Genomic DNA, 17,563 nt, shown 5'->3' with positions numbered 1-17,563 from the left:
AAACCTGGCAGTCGCCCCGCCGTGGCTGTTGCCACCCCGCCCGGACATGCTCTCCCAGGATCAGGGCCGCCTCCTCCACCCCAACCTAGTGGCACTCCCCCTCACGGCGTGGCTGCTCAGTGGTTACGCTGGGAGGAAAGGAAGTGCTCGGAAGGGGTTCGTCCTCCTGGAAAGCAGACAGCCCTCCACGCTTCAGGCCTACTTGGCAAAGTGGTCTCGCTTTTCATGGTGGGCGGCTGATTGGGGCGTGTCGCCCGTGGCTTCCCCAATTCAGCTCATTTTAGACTACCTTCTTCACCTTAGAGCCCAGGGCCAAGCGCCCTCGTCCGTCAAGGTGCACTTGGCGGCCATATCTGCCTTCCACCTGCCAGTGCAGGGGCACATGGTTTTCTCCTATGCCATGACTGGCCGATTCTTTCTTTAAGGGATTGGATCGTCTGTTCCCGTATGTTAGTCCCGCAGTGGGACCTGAACTTGGTGCTGGCCCAGCCGACGGGTCCCCCGTTTGAGCCGCTAGCTACATGCTCCTGGTCGCACCTCTCGTGGAAGGTAGCCTTCCTGATGGTGATCACATCAGCCAGATGGGTCTCGGAGCTCAGGGCCCTGACCCCCGAACCCCCGTACACAGTGTTCCATAAGGATAAGGTCCAGCTTCGACCACATCCTTCGTTCCTCCCCAAGGAGGTCTCCACCTACCACATGAGTCAGGATATCTTCCTGCCGGTGCTCTGTCCCAAGCCCCATGAGTCCAGTGAGGAGTGCCGCCTCCACATGCTGGATGTGAGACAGGCTCTGGCCTTTTACCTGGAGCGGACTAAGCCATTCAGGAAGTCCTCACAGCTGTTCATCGCCTCGGCCAAACGCATGAGAGGTCTGCCTATCTCTACTCAGCGGCTCTCCAACTGGATCACCTTGTGTATTCGTAACTGTTACGATCTAGCAGGAGTCCCCCCACCGCTGATTGTGAGGGCACACTCGACTAGGGCGCAAGCCTCTTCGGCTACCTTTCTAGCCTATGTTCCCATTCAGGACATTTGTAGCGCTGCCATCTGGTCTTCGGTTCACATGTTCACCTCGCATTATGCAATCGTCTCCCAAACCTGCCGAGTTCGGCAGGGCCGTGCTCCGTCCTGAGAGTCTGTGAACTCCTACCCATCTCCAACAGATATAGTGTGGAATCACCTATTGTGGAATGCACATGAGCAATCACTCGAAGAGGAAAAGACAGTTACCTTTTCTGTAACTGGTGTTCTTCGAGATGTGTTGCTCATGTCCATTCCACATCCCGCCCTCCTTCCCCTCTGTCGGAGTTGTCTGGCAAGAAAGAACTGAGGGTGATGGGAGCACAGCCCCCCTTATACTGCTCCAGGGGTCACGGGGGGGGCATTCCCCCCTATGGGTACTGTTAGGGGAAAAACTTCCAGCACCGGTGCACGTGGCAAGCACGCACACCTATTGTGGAATAGACATGAGCAACAAATCTCGAAGAACACCAGTTACAGAAAAGGTAACTGTCTTTTACAGCAAGCTTTTCAGATAGCTCTTTTAAAACTGTTGGATGCAAGTTATTTGGACCTGCTGATTTAAGTGTCTAACTTTAGCAGCTTTTGTTTAACATCCTCCAGGTATACTAGTAGAATGGAAAGACTATTATCACCATATGATAAGACTATATCATCTGATTTTTTCCCCAAATACAGAACAGAAATATTTGTTGAACACTTCTGTCTTTTTTGCATTATTATTGATAATTCTGCAATTTCCATCTAGTAATGGACCAATAGCATTGTCAGGATTCTTTTTGGTCCTAATACATTTTAAAAACTTCTTCTTACTATCCTTAACTCAGCTGATCATAGAGTTCTCCTTGTATCCTTGGGCTTCCCTAATCAGTTTTCTACAATCCTTAATTTCTGCTGTATATTCATTAATATCAACTTCCCTTTGCTTCCGTTTGTTGTTGTTGTTTTGTTTTATATTTTTACAGCTGCCATCACTTATCTTTTAAACCAGGTGGGGATTTTTAACAATATGGCCTCCTTCCTCAATTATGGGATTGTGGTTTTTTGTGTATCTAGTAAGGTGTTCTTGAATTATTCCCAATTATTAGTCACATTTTTATGATTGACCTCTTCCTCCTAGCTGATACGGCTAATAATTGTTTTCAGCTTTGTGAAACTGGCCCTTTTAAAGCACCGTGTGTGTGTGTGTATATATATGTGTGTGTATATCTATGTATATATATAAAAAATTGGTCTGAATTTTATTCTGTTTGCACATTACAAATGTGATCAATCATGGTCACTTGTACCGGCTATACCATCAACTTTTAGGTCTGTGATCAGTTCCTCTTTATCTGTTAGAACACGGTCTAATATAGAATTTCCCCATGTTGGATGCAACACTTTTTGAGTTAGGAAATTGTAATCTATAATTGTTAGAAATCTCAAGGATGTTTTAGTACTCGCAGCATAAGACCTCCAGCATGTGTCACTCAAATTGAAGTTTCCCCCACAGCTTTTTTTCCTACACATTATAGAAAGGTGCGTAAAGAGGTGGTCATCCTGTTCCCTAGTGTGTTTTGTGATCTGTAGCAGACACCAACTAGTCCCCTATCTTGAGCTTTATCTGTTAGGACATTGATCCATAAGCATTCAGGATCATTTTTGTATGAGTTATCCAAGACTCAGAAACAGGTAATGCTATTTTTGACACAGAGTGCCACTCCCCCACCCCTTTGCTCACTTGATCCTTCCTAAATAGGTTAGAAACATTGATTTTAACATTGCAATCATGCAAATCATTCCACCAGGTTTCAGTAATGCCAGCTAGATTGAATTTATGCTCATAAATGGGTAATTCCATTTCCTCCTTTTTATTACCCATGCTCCTAGCATTGGTGTATTGTCAATTCAAGAATTTCTCTTCTCTTCATATCCTTTGGTTCCTTGATTAATTTTGTTTTCAACATCTCATTTTCGTGCTGAGTGCTCGTATCGTCCCTCTTTTAACCCTCTCTGTTTGCTGTTAGTTCAACCCTTTTCTGACTATTCTAACCAGCCTGTCCCCAAGGAGATTCATCCCACTTCTGCTGAAGTGGAAGCCATTCAAACTATACAGGTTTCTTTCTCTCTAGGGAGCTGACCCCTGCCAAGCACAGACAAGGCTTTCTCCTGCTAAGGACAAGTGGTATTGAGGTGCCTCACAGCCCTGGGAAGCATCACAGCCCCACAAGTGATTCCATGGTTCCCAAACCAAATGTGGATTGTGACACAGATCCAGTGTGGATCCAGCTTTTAGACAGGAATGTGTGCACCAGACCACAAGGGTACACTTTCCTTTGCCCTCAAGGCCAAAGGGAAAAAGCACAGGTCTGTTCCAGCACCAGAAATCTCTCCTCCTATAATGCAGAGAGAATGCAGACATGAACCTGTCAGAACAGGTATTGCTGTGCTAACATCCCCAGAAACTGGGTTCTGGTTCCCTCTTACAGGTTCTCAGAAACTTGACAGATCATCCCTTAGATCCCTGTTATGGGTTAGGCCCATCACCACGTCAGTTCCTTACTTGAATCTGGCACTGGACCAATGATGGGTGCTCTAGGTGTACCTCAGATAGATAATTTCTATGACTCTGACTATAGAGAATTCTCTTTGGCACAAGCATGCTGGTGTGTTAGAGGTTAGGGACCCTCAGTGTCCCAGCAGCAGCCATATAAAAGGTTCCAGATCCAGAGGCTCTGAGGGTTGTTTGTTACTTATATAATAATCCCTACCACTTATTTGTTGTTGTTCACGTGCAAAGTGCTGTACAATTATCAGTCCTCTCAATATCCCTGTGATGTGGACTAGTGAGAATTATCCGCATTTAGCAGATGGAGACACTGGGGCAGAAGGCGTGGCTTGACTAAGGCTACAGATGATGTCCATGCCAGACTGGGATGAGATCTCAGGAATTCCTGATTCATGGGTCCCTGTTCAGTAGCACTGTAAATACTTAGCAATGCTGATCTCAAGCAACCATTCAAGGTATCAACAAAAAAAATGGGAAGAGCTATGTTTGGGGATAGTGCTTTAAGAAGCTCTCTTAGGATAGCAAGCTGCCTAATAAGGATCTTCTCTGCTGCTGATTTCATACTTTAAGCTGAAGTTGAGTATTTAGTCTGGTCGACAAAGCCACTGTCTCCGAGACCTTACAATCTATAGGTCCAAGTGGGAACAATACAGTGTACAGGTGTGGAGTTCTTGCATGGATCATGTGAAGGAAAGGGAGGCAGAGTGCCAGTTTCTTTGTTCTCTAAACTGAAGAGCCATAGGGGCAAGGATGGCTTTGCTGATGCTCTTGCATATTCCCATCCGTATACTGGTGTCTTTTGAGCCATTGCTGCTGCAGATCTCTAAGGAGGCTGTTGGGCAAACAGGGAAGGTCAAGAGTCCCATGTGTCAGCCAACTGAACTTTCACTAATTGTTCTGCTCTTCAGCTGCCCTTTGTGCTGTGGCCATTGTCAAAGTTTGACTCAGACTCACAATTTATCAGACCACTCTGTTTTATTAGCAAAGCTGCTCTGCTAATACATTTAGAAGTGAGCCCCCCGAGTGGGGCTTGTGTCTCTTAATTTATACAGCTTGCTGGAGAACAAGTTACAGAGAAGTTACAGACAAAAGAAGAAAAGATTTTAGTCACCACCCTTCGAGATCCCTGAGACCAGTCACGTATCTTCAATTACCTGCCACCCTTAACAATCTCCTTTAACAGCTTCCAGTTAACTTAACTAATTGCCTTTCACACCTTCCATTCTGATGCCTGCTTCTTAGATGTGCTGGCTCTATCTTAATTGCTTCTCCATTCAAAAGCTAACTGTCCCTACGTGTGCTCCCTCAGATACTTTGTAACATATTTTGGCATGCCCTCTCATATACAATGTATCCAGCATGTCCCCTTATACAACGTTATACTTCCACACCATTTACTCTCACCCCTTTGGCACTGGCAAGCAATGTTCCAGATATAGGATCAATGGAAGGTTTTGTGACTTGTACACCAGACAGGTGTGTGGTTAAAAAGGGAATGGGATTCAACAAAGAGATCTCAGCAATAGTTACTTTATCACTCTTTTCTTGGCAGACTTCTCCAGAGACCCCCAGCTCCAGTGAAACTTTGGGAGGGGACCCATCCAGCCTAGAATCCGAGACAGATCATCTCCGGGTCCAACTGGGTGACAGCCTGAAAGAGCTGCACCAAAAGGAGCTGAGAATTCAACAGTTAAACAGTAAGGTACAGCAAGTTGCCTCTGCCTGCTTATGGAACTTGGGACAAGGAAGAGAACAGACCTCCTCTAGGACTTGGAGGAAGGAGCAGACCTCTCCCTGCTTAAGGGGCTTGTGCTGGGAATGTAGGGCTTGGGGAGAACAAACTTCTGTCCCAGAGCCTGCAGACCCCCACCGGAGAAGTAATGAGACTCGGGGTGGATATCAGGAAAAGCTGTTGGGCTGCAGAACAGCTTCCCTAGAGAAGAACTGGGGGCCCCATCACACCTTGACAGGGCCATGGGTCCAGCCAGGGAATCATCCCCAGGGGAAGAGCTGGGGCCCCGTTTCTCCCTGGCACGGGGTGGATCTGCCTGGGAATGGTCCCAGAGGAAGGGCCAGGCCCTGTCACTCCCCATTCGGGAGATGGATCCAGTTCATGAACTGTCTTCTGTGGCGTGGAGCCCCAACACTGGGGACACTTTAAACTGGGCAAAATACTAATAACTATAGCTAGGGAACAGTCCTGCACTAGCTTCTGGGAGATGGACTGGATGGAGCCAAATCAATCTCTTACATCTCTTACTTCTCCATTAGCCAGGGCTGTATTAAGGCATAAGCACTATGGGCCTGTGTCTAGGGCCCCAACTCCTGGAGTCGTATGATTACATCAGTATAAGAGTTACTTTTTTTTTTTTTTTTTTTTTAAAGAGAAGTTTCTTGCCCTTATGGTTGTGAAGAAAAGCTAGAAACTGTGGCCTGAGTGTAACCAATACACTGACTGTCTGAGTTTGCAGACAGCCTGAGATAATAGCTCCAAAAGGGAGGAACTGTCCCATGTATCTCAATGGAGTGTTAACTCTGACCCACTGCTTTAAAGGCACAGACAACCCATCCCAGACAAAGGTTTTATATGGCAGAAGGAGAAGAGTATAGCAGACCCAGCCCGCATGAGATCATAGAATATCAGGGTTGGAAGGGACCTCAGGAGATCATCTAGTCCAACCCCCTGCTCAAAGCAGGACCAATCCCCAACTAAATCATCCCAGCCACAGCTTGTCAAGCCTGACCTTAAAAACCTCAAAGGAAGGAGATTCCATCACCTCTCTAGGTAACGCATTCCAGTGCTTCACCACCCTCCTAGTGACTCAACCCTCCTGTTGACTCATATCCATCTTCTTGTTCACTGTAACCCCTAGGTCCTTTTCTGCAGAACTGCTGCCTAGCTGTTTAGTCCCTAGTCTGAAGCGGTGCATGGGATTCTTCCGTCCTAAGTGCAGGACTCTGCACTTGTCCTTGTTGAACCTCACCAGATTTCTTTTGGCCCAATCCTCTAATTTGTCTAGGACCCTCTGTATCCTATCCCTACCTTCCAGCGTATCTACCACTCCTCCCACTTTAGTGTCATCTGCAAACTTGCTGAGGGTGCAGTCCAAGCCATCCTCCAGATCATTAAGGAAGATACTGAACAAAACCGGCCCCAGGACCAACACTTGGGGCACTCCACTGGATGCTGGCTGCCAACTAGACATGGAGCCATTGATCACTACCCGTTGAGCCCGACTATCTAGCCAGCTTTCTATCCACCTTATAGTCCATTCATCCAGCCCATACTTCTTTAACTTGCTGGCAAGAATACTGTGGGAGACAGTGTCAAGAGCTTGCTAAAGTCAAGGAATAACATGTCCACTGCTTTTCTCTCATCCACAGAGCCAGTTATCTCATCATAGAAGGCAAATAGATTAGTCAGGCATGACTTGCCCTTGGTGAATCCATGCTGACTGTTGCTGATCACTTTCCTTTCCTCTAAGTGCTTCAGAATTGATTCCTTGAGGACCTGCTCCATGATTTTTCCAGGGACTGAGGGGAGGCTGGCTGGCCTGTAGTTCCCCGGATCCTCCTCCTTCCCTTTTTTAAAGATGGGCACTACATTAGCCTTTTTCTGGCGTCTGGGACCTCCCCCGATCGCCATGACTTTTCAAAGATAATGGCCAATGGCTCTGCAATCACATCCGCCAACTCCTTTAGCACTCTCGGATGCAGCGCATCCGGCCCCATGGACTTGTGCTCGTCCAGCTTTTCTAAATAGTCCCGAACCACTTCTTTCTCCACAAAGGGCTGGTCACCTCCTCCCCATGCTGTGCTGCCCAGTGCAGCAGGCTGGGAGCTGACCTTGTTTGTGAAGACAGAGGCAAAAAAAGCATCGAGTACATTAGCTTTTTCCACATCCTCTGTCACTAGGTTGGCTCCCTCATTCAGTAAGGGGCCCACACTTTCCTTGACTTTCTTCTTGTTGCTAATTGTTGCTATGATTCTATGATTCTAACATACCTGAAGAAACCCTTCTTGTTACTCTTAACATCTCTTGCTCGCTGTACCTCCAGGTGTGATTTGGCCTTCCTGATTTCACTCCTGCATGCCCGAGCAATATTTTTATACTGTTCCCTGGTCATTTGCCCAATCTTCCGCTTCTTGTAAGCTTCTTTTTTGTGTTTAAGATCAGCAAGGATTTCACTATTAAGCCAAGCTGGTCGCCTGCCATATTTACTATTCTTTCTACACATCGGGATGGTTTGTCCCTGTAACCTCAATAAGGATTCTTTAAAATACAGCCAGCTCTCCTGGACTCCTTTCCCCCTCATATTATTCTCCCAGGGGATCCTGCCCATCAGTTCCCTGAGGTTGTCAAAGTCTGCTTTTCTGAAGTCCAGGGTCCGTATTCTGCTGCTCTCCTTTCTTCCTTGTGTCAGGATCATGAACTCAACCATCTCATGGTCACTGCCTCCCAGGTTCCCATCCACTTTTGCTTCCCCTACTAATTCTTCCCGGTTTGTGAGCAGCAGGTCAAGAAGAGCTCTGCCCCTAGTTGGTTCCTCCAGCACTTGCACCAGGAAACTGTCCCCTACACTTTTCAAAAACTTCTTGGATTGTCTGTGCACCGCTGTATTGCTGTCCCAGCAGATATCAGGATGATTGAAGTCTCCCATAAGAACCAGGGCCTGCGATCTAGTATCTTCCGTTAGTTGCCGGAAGAAAGCCTCGTCCACCTCCTTCCCCTGGTCTGGTGGTCTATAGCAGACTCCCACCACGACATCACCCTTGTTGCTCACGCTTCTAAACTTAATCCAGAGACACTCACGTTTTTCTGCAGTTTCATACCAGAGCTCTGAGCAGTCATACTGCTTCCTTACTTACAGTGCAACTCCCCCACTTTTCTGCCCTGCCTGTCCTTCCTGAACAGTTTATATCCATCCATGACAGTACTCCAGTCATGTGAATTATCCCACCAAGTCTCTGTTATGCCAGTCACATCATAATTTCTTGACTGTGCCAGGACTTCCAGTTCTCCCTGCTTGTTTCCCAGGCTTCTTGCATTTGTGTATAGGCACTTGAGATAACCTGCTGATCGCCAGCATTCGTTGACTTCCACGATTCGACGGTCTCTACCCTGGCCTTTTCCTTCCACGAAGAGGATGGACGAGAACACCACTTGCGCCTCAGACTCCTTTATTCTTCTTCCCAGAGCCACGTAGTCTGCAGTGATCCACTCAAGGTCATTCTTGGCAGTATCATTGGTACCCACGTAGAGGAGCAGCAAGGGGTAGCGATCCGAGGGGTTGATGAGTCTCGGCAGTCTCTCCGTCACATTGTGATCCTAGCTCCTGGCAAGCAGCAGACTTCTTGGTTTTCCCGGTCGGGGCGGTAGATAGATGACTCAGTCCCCCTGAGGAGGGAGTCCCCGACCACCACAATCCTCACCCAAGCAGAGACAGTCTGGCAGTGGGATAGGTATTGAAGGACAGTGGGGATGGGCACTTGCTGCTATTCCTGCCTTCCTGGGAGAGAGAAGGGGGCCCTTGCTGCTCCCAGAGGGTGAAGGATCCCAGCTGCCATTCCTGGATGGGAAAAATTTCCTGATGCGGCTGACCCTGAGCTCTCTGGGATGGGATGAGGGCCCCCTGCCACTCCAGGTGGGGTACAGGGCTATATTGTGGGACTGGACCTCTGGAGGGCCCTATATCTTGGTGTGTGTAAGGCTCCAAATTGCTTTAATTCAGTCCTGATGACAGTCTGTGGCCCTGGCACCAAGCGTCCTTTTCACATTCACATTGTGACACAGTTCCTGCCAACTGGTAAGAAACAGATCCTGGACAGCTTCTCCTCTGCTTGCATTCCATACGTTTTGGATCATCTCTCTTTGCGTAAAGAAACAAGCAACGATGTACAAAAGAAAATGATCAGAACTGCAAAGTCAAGCACTCAAAAGTTAGAAAATGGTAGAATTACGGTGGCCTGTGCATGCTTTAATTGTGGTCCCTTGTTCCTGTGCATTTTGGTGCAGTCCCCTATGTTAGTCACTACATATGTTTCAGCTTCTGCAGCAAATTATCCAACAGACAACAGCCTCATTTACTACACAACAATGCCTTATTCACCATCCACCCTGGGCACTGAATGATCCAGGAATCCTGGACACATTCAAATCTCAGACACGTATAAAATTCTGCTCACTGAATTTTTCCAGAAACTTTACTTGGCAAACTCAGTATTAAGCCTGGAGCTGGCCATTTCGTATTCTGCCTACTTTACAACACCTAAACCCCTCAGCATTCAGTACGATCTGCACCAGTGTAGTCCCAATAAAGCAGCAGTCATCATCATTCTTTAAGGGCTAAGCCTGCTCTCTGGGGGGCATCTTTATAAAACAGCCATCCTGATTACGTGAAGTCTAGTTTCAGTGAAATAAATTGCATGGCTTTTATCTTGACTGTGGCCCCCTTATCACTTGCCTCATTGCTGAGTTTGTTTTGTTTTTTTAAATCTCTGCAGTCTTCCCTCTCTCACTACCCAGTGTGACCCATCCTCTCTCCAGCAGAAAACCTTCCCCACGCCAGTTCCCTTCTGCTGCTGGTCCTTACTCTCAAATGCCTCGTTGAGAGCCAAGAGCAGGGAGGTAGATTATATAAGGAAAATGAGCCACAAGTCAGTCAGTTTCTATCAACTTAGGTCATTGATCTTTAGTGCCCCCTGCCTGCCTTCTGCAGCCCTACGGGTTCATAGATACTAAGGTCAGAAGGGACTATTATGATCATCTAATCCAACCTCCTGCACAACGCAGGCCACAGAATCCCACCCACCCACTCCTGCGAAAAACCTCTCACCTATGTCTGAGCTATTGAAGTCCTCAAATCATGATTTAAAGACTTCAAGGAGCAGAGAATCCTCCAGCAAGTGACCTGTGCCCCATGATACAGAGGAAGGCGAAAAACCTCCAGGGCCTCTTCCAATCTGCCCTGGAGGAAAATTCCTTCCCGACTCCAAATATGGCGATCAGCTAAACCCTGAGCATATGGGCAAGATTCACCAGCCAGATACCCAGGAGAGAATTTTTTGTAGTAACTCAGATCCCACCCCATCTAACAGAAGCCATCTCATTCCCATATAAACTAATATGGAAGTCACTGAGCCGAAGAAGTTAACAGGATTCAAAGAGGGATTTGGACATTTATGTTGATAAGAATATCTAACATTATAAGAGTTATTGCTAACACAAATTTTAGAAGGGATATTAAGCCTCCTGCTTCAGTGCTAAAACCAACCTCTAACTACTGAAGATCAGGATGAGACCTAATCTGGGGGCAGATTATTCCTCATCTGCTATTGTGAGGTTCTTGTACCTTCCTCTGAAGCATCAGGTACTGGCCACTATCAGGGATGGATCCAGGACTGCATGTGTCTTGGGTCTGATTGAGTCTGACAATCCCTACCTTCCTAATAAAGCTCTTTTTCTGTGGATGCCAAGGGGAGCAGCTTCTCTCAGAAATTCTGTTTTAGCATCTTTGCTCGGTCTTCTTCCCAGCTCTCTCAGATCTTTGAGGAGAAAAATGCCCTCTCTATCCAGCTGCGGGGCAGCAGCCAGAATCTCCGTGAGAGCCACCAACACTGCCGTGAGGTCCTGAACCGCTGCATGGCCCTGGAGAGGCAGCTGCAGGAGCTGCAATCCCCAAACAAGGACATGGTAAGGGGTGGAGTAATGGAGGGAAGGTGGTGTATTCCTTGTGACAGCCTAGGTGAATTGAAGGGCAATTCTCACTGCAGACTTTGTTTGCTGTATGACATGGCAGCTGGTCTGGACTCTGTTCTGTTTGAGACTTTAATCCGGCTCTCCCATGGCTTTACTGATTGCCCTGCCCAGCACTTGATGCCTTGCCGCACATATACTCTGTTTCAGAGGTCACTCGTGACAGATGCTGCTCCAGGAGCCCCTCAGGAAAAGAACGAACTTCAAAGAGAGTGTTACACTCCAGAATTGCAGGAATTACAGCTGAGGTAAGGACAGAGGGAAGGGTGTAAATCCTGACACAGGACCTTGGCTGATGCCCAGTGGGGCAGGGAAAAGTCTGAGTCCTGCTGTAGCACCCTAGAACCTTCTGGAATCTCTGAGGTGCACTCAGTTGTAGTGACTCACTATTCCTTTAGATGAAACCACAGACACTGACTGCAACATGTAGCAATTGCTGCTGCCCAGTGCGGGTCAGCTTAGCTCCCCATTCACTACGTTGGCTCATCAGTAGATATTGAGTTACATTTATGGTCCTGGTCTCAATCTTCAAGGCTCTCAATGAGCTGGACCAGGGCTGCCTCTTGGACTGAGACCTACTATGATAACCGTGCTCCTTGGGAATAATGGAACTAAAGGTGGGAGTGGGTGATGGAGCCCAGGGCTATGGAACTCCTTTTCTGCATTGACCTTCATGGCTCAGTGCAAGATCCACCTCCTCATCTCAGCATTCCCACAGTAAGTAAATAAAACCCACCTGTTTGTGGAGACAAGGGAGAGACTCTCCATGTACTAGAGCAGTGAATACAATATAAGCAGAGGTCCCCAGAAAGACATTTTGGGCATTTCAGTGTTCTATTTTCTACCAGGTTATCAGAGGCCAAACATCTGCACAGCAGCACAAAGCAGGACCTGAGGCGTTTGGAAGAGCAGCTGCATGAGGAACGAGACCAGCGTCTTGCTGCAGAGGAGGCTTTCTCAGCAGCACAGGATCAGATCAGGAGGTGGAGTGTTTCTAATCAAGCAAGCTGTGTTACCTTAGTGCATCACCAAGTTTCTAGCTGTCTGTCCATCTCTGCTTTTTATAGAATGTCCATCACTGCGAAATCCGGGCTCCACATTGGAAAGGCTGAAAGTTGGTCATGATTTTTCCTTAAAATCCCAGTTTTAAAGGAAGCCTTATGGTCATTCCCAGTCATTTCTGAGCAAAGAAGGTTTCTGTCTGAATTCTAGGACAGTTCTTCCACCTGTGAGTAGGGAATCTCCGTTAGTCTGCCCTGGCCACCAGAGCTTTTTGAGCCTTATCTGTATTATGGCAGTGCCCAGATTCCTCGCTCAGGATCAGGCCCATTGTGCTGGGTGTTTCACAGACACTCCACCAGGCATGGCTCCTGCCCCAATGAGCTCACAAGTTAATTTGAAATAAGACTCAAACAATGGGAAGTTGGGGTAGGGCTGGAACTAAGGTCATGTCCTTCCACAGGGAGCTGGTAAGTAATTTGGATTCCCGGGGGTACCAAATTTTTACAAATGAGTTCTCCTCAAGTGATGCCATAATCATGCCTTTACTGACTGACCGATTCGTTGTAGGCATCATGGCCTATTGTTTGTGGTTTCCTATTATCTCATTGTGTGTCCAGAGCACTGGTCAGGGCACTGAAACCTATTAATCATAGAATACTAGACAAGATCTCAGTGGGTCATCTAGTCCAGTCCCCTGCACTCAAGGCAGGACTAAGTATTCTCTAGATCATCCCTGACAGGTGTTTGTCTAACCTGCTTTTAAAAATCTCCAATGTCAGAGATTTCATAACCTCTCTAGGCAATTTATTCCAGTGCTTAACCACCCTGACTCAAAGTTTTCCCTTGCTGCAATTTAAGCCCATTGCTTCTTGTCCTATCCCCAGAGGTTAAGGAGAACAATTTTTCTCCCTCCTCCTTGAAACAACCTTTTATGTACTTGAAAACTGTTATCATGTCCCCTCTGTCTTCTCTTCTCCAGACTAAACAAATCCAGTTTTTTCAGTCTTTCCTCATAGGTCTTGTTTTCTAGATCTTTAATAATTTTTTTTGTTGTTCTTTTGACTTTCTCCATTTCGTCCACATCTTTCCTGAAATGTGATGCCCAGAACTGGACACAATACTCTAGTTGAGGCCTAATCATATAGGCCTTAAACACCAGTCTCTTGAATCACACCCAGAAGTGGCTAGGAAGCCAGTGCATGAACTGGAGTAATGCACTGTTTATGGCTATCACTGCCCAGCAGGCCAACAGCCATGTTCTGCACTGCTTCTGGCTTCTAGGTGACCCATGTGAGCAGCTTGCTGCAGTGTGTGTTCTAGCAGTTAATGAATGTTTCTCTGTCTTCTGCAGGTTGGAGTCAAGTGAATGGGCATCTGCTCTGGGTTCCAGCATTGATTTGTCTCCACCCCATGAACACTCCTTGCTGATTGACCCCATGGACAGTTCCTTTAGCAAGGTAAGAATACTACTGCAGTGGCTGTGTCCAGGGAACTAGTTTCATAATGTAGGACATGTGAACAACTGCTGCTGCAGAGGAATGTGGCCAGAACATGGGGAATGGAACCATGTTGATTCTAAGCACTGGATATAGTTCATAGCCTCTAGAACCTGCCACTCCCACTGCATGGCTCAAAATATCTCCACACCCTGCATCACTCAGGATCTGCAGCTACATATATGGCTCTTGCAGTTGTGACCTTGGGAACTGGTTGGGCTCCTGGAGTCCAAGGTTGCATCAGGGGCTTCTCCCCTCTTGCAAGATCTTGTAATATTTGCCCAAAGTTCTAAATAAAAGAAAGCAGCAGCTGATTGTGCAGAGAGGGCTTATGGTCTCAGTAAAATGTACTTATCCCTATGTCCATAGTCTCATGTACAAAGTGCAATAGTTAGACCCCTCCCCCTCCAAAGGGATGGACCTTACTCTGTGCCCAGAAGGTCAAAAATCTCAGATTATCAGAGTCAAGGGTCACTCAGTGAGAATGACCCAGCGGTTCAGTGTGAGCAAGTGCAATATCATAGAATGGTAGGACTGGAAGTGACCTTGAGAGGTCATCTAGTCCAGTCCCCTGCACTCATGGCAGGACTCAGTATTATATGTTGCCTGATCATGGCTGCAGTGGTAGCAGCAAGTTGCCAGGACAGCAACCATATAGGCCTTATACACTGAACCACATCCAGAAGTGGCTAGGAAGCCCGTTCATGAGCTGGAATAATGCACTACTTATGGCTAGCACTGCCCAGCAGGCCAACAGCCATGTTCTGCACTGGCTCTGGCGTCTAGTTGACCCATGTGAGCAGCTTCCTGCAGTGTTTGTTCTAGAGATCACTAAAACAGGTCATTGGGGCACCCGAGATGGTCCTAGTTACCCTGCCAAGCACGTAGGGCCACAATGCCATATAAGAACACAAAAGCATCCCCAAATGGAAATCTCTAGAGACCATCCCACCATGTTACCAGTCCCCTGTCTTCTCTGGATGGAGTCTCAGCAAGCTCATTCCTATCCAAGCACCTGTATTTGCTTCCCAGCGCCTGGTTAAGATGCCACTGGAGATGCAGAGCTGTATACCAGCTGCATGTTGAGTGCTGGCCTTGCAGAAGCCCAGGCTGTCTCAATATGTGTTGAATCCCCATTGAGAGAGTTCTTGGGCAGAGGAGCCCAGTGGTTCCCTCTGGAGAATCCAGGAGGAAAGGTCAAACCCACTGGAGCAACACAGCCCAGCCAGAGTCAGCAGCTGAGTCATCAGAGCTGGTGGCAGTGCTGTGGTGACTGGATGCTGCCTTGTGCTCATAGCTAGGAGAGTGTTATCATCCAGACTCTATTCCAGGGGTGGCTAGCCTGAGCCTGAGAAGGAGCCAGAATTTACTAATGTACATTTCCAGAGAACCACAGTAATACATCAGCAGCCCCCATCAGCCACCCCCCGCTATCCCCAGCACCTCCTGCCCGCCGGCAGCCCTGACGATCAGCACCTCCCCCTCCCTCCCTGTGCCTCCTGGCCACTGCGATCAGCTGTTTCACAGTGTACAGGAGACTCTGGAATGGAGGGGGGAGGAGCAAGGGTGCAGCAGGCTCGGGGAGGGGGCAGGAAGGGGCGGGGGCCTTGGGGTAAGGGGTGGAGTGGGGGCAGGGCCTGGGGTTGAGCAGTGGAAAGTTGGCACCTATAGCTCCAGCTCTGGAGTCAGCACCTATTCAAGGAGCCGCATATTAACTTCTGAAGAGCCGCGTGTGGCTCTGGAGCCACAGGGTTGGCCACCCCTTCACTATTCCATGCTCATTCTCAAGCCTTGCCAATGTGAATCAGGGAACCTGAGGTGCCCAGTGAAGCCAATGCTCTAAGAGCACTGGTGTCTGAGTGCCAATGCTCGTAACAACCCGTTCAGCAGAAGCTGGCATCCTGCCCACCAGCTATGGACAGGTTAATGATCTTAGGCCAGTTCCCTGCTGCCTGGCCAAAGGGGTAGGATGGAGTCCCCAGCACCTCAAGTATTCAGCAGTGCTATCATCATCACTTATTATCATCTGTTGATCAAGATATATCCGTGATATATTGACTTCAGCAAAGCTTTTGATTCGGTCTCCCACAGTATTCTTGCCGGCAAGTTTAAAAAAGTATGGATTGGATGAATGGACTATAAAATGGATAGAAAGCTGGCTAGATTGTTGGGCTCAACGGGTAGTGATCAACAGCTTGATGTCTAGTTGGCAGCCGGTATCAAGCAGAGTGCCCAAGGGGTCTGTCCTGGGGCTGGTTTTGTTCGACATCTTCATTAATGATCTGGATGATGGGATGGATTCCACCCTCAGAAAGTTTACAAATGACACTAAGAAAGAAATAAATCTGAGGTTCAACAAGGACAAGTGCAGAGTCCTGCACTTAGGACAGAAGAATCCCGTGCACTGCTACAGGCTGGGGACCCACTGGGTAAGCGGCAGTTCTGCAGAAAAGGACCTGGGGCTTACAGTGGACGAGAAGCTGGGTATGAGTCAACAGTGTGCCCTTGTTGCCAAGAGAGCTAACGGCATATTGGGCTGCATAGTAGGAGCATTGTCAGCAGATTGAGGGAAGTGATTATTCCCCTCTATTTGGCACTGGTGAGGCCACATCTGGAGTATTGCGTCCAGTTTTGGGCCCCTCACTGCAGAAAGGGTAAGGAGAAATTGGAGATAGTCCAGTGGAGGGCAACGAAAACGATTCAGGGGCTGGGGCACATAACTTATGAGGAGAGGCTGAGGGAACTGGGCTTATTTGGTCGGCAGAAGAGAAGAGTGAGGGGGGATTTGATAGCAGCCTTCAACTATGTGAAGGGAGGTTCCAAAGAGGATGGAGCTCAGCTGTTCTCAGTGGTGGCAAATGACAGAACAAGGAGCAATGGTCTCAAGTTGCAGTGCGGGAGGTCTAGGTTGGATATTAGGAAAAACTATTTCACTAGGAGGGTGGTGAAGCACTGGAAGGGGTTACCTATGGGGGTGGTGGAATCTCCATCCTTTGAGGTTTTTAAGGCCCAGCTTGACAAAGCCCTAGCTGGGATGATTTAGTTGGGGATGGTTCTGCTTTGAGCAGGGGGTTGGACTAGATGACCTCCTGAGGTCTCTTCCAACCCTAATCTTCTGTGATTCTGTGTTCCCTTACACTGCACCTGAAGGGGTTGAAACTTAGACCTGGTCTACAGTACAGAGTTAGGTCAACGTAAGGCAGCTTACATTGACCTAACTCTGTAAGCGCCTACACTAAAATGTAGCTCCCACCGATGTAACTCTCCCACTACACCAACTTAACTCTATCTCTGTGAGACAAGTAGCACTTAAGTCGATGTAGTTAAGTGTATGCCATATCATTGTAGACACTGCATTGCTTACATAGACTGTTGCTGCCTTTCAGAAACTGTCCCACAATGCGCCACACTGGCAGTTAAATCAGTGCAAGTGGTCCTGGTGAGGACGCGCACTGCTGACACAAGGAATGTAATGTGGACATATGAAACCAATTCAATTACTGCGGTGGCTGTACATCGGGGTGGGCAAACTTTGTGGCCCAAGGGCCACATCTGGGTATGGAAATTGTATGGCGGGCCATGAATGCTCACAAAATTGGGGGTTGGGGTGCGGGAGGGGGTGAGAGCTCTGGCTCGGGGTGCAGGTTCTGGGGTGGGGCTGGGGATGAGGGGTTGGGGGTGCAGGAAGGTGTTCAGGGCTGGGACCGAGGGGTTCAGAGGGCGGGAGGGGGATCAG

The 17,563-nt window shown here is 48.0% G+C and overlaps 1 protein-coding gene across 2 annotated transcripts in view; it reads left to right on the top strand.

Annotated features, from left to right (window-relative positions):
- GOLGB1 (golgin B1) overlaps window positions 1-17,563 on the top strand; it is a 107,989-nt gene that overhangs the window by 87,522 nt on the left and 2,904 nt on the right. For both annotated transcript variants that reach the window (XM_074942821.1, XM_074942820.1), the window contains exons 18-22: window positions 5,126-5,275; window positions 11,108-11,266; window positions 11,480-11,577; window positions 12,178-12,312; window positions 13,683-13,788. In XM_074942821.1, coding sequence (XP_074798922.1) covers window positions 5,126-5,275; window positions 11,108-11,266; window positions 11,480-11,577; window positions 12,178-12,312; window positions 13,683-13,788 — 648 coding nt within the window. The remainder of the gene's footprint in view (window positions 1-5,125; window positions 5,276-11,107; window positions 11,267-11,479; window positions 11,578-12,177; window positions 12,313-13,682; window positions 13,789-17,563) is intronic.

This window comes from Natator depressus, chromosome 1 (assembly GCF_965152275.1).
Source record: "Natator depressus isolate rNatDep1 chromosome 1, rNatDep2.hap1, whole genome shotgun sequence".
Taxonomy (NCBI): domain Eukaryota; kingdom Metazoa; phylum Chordata; order Testudines; family Cheloniidae; genus Natator; species Natator depressus.
Note: the sequence above shows the minus strand (reverse complement) of the source record. Positions and strands in the feature narration are given on the sequence as shown.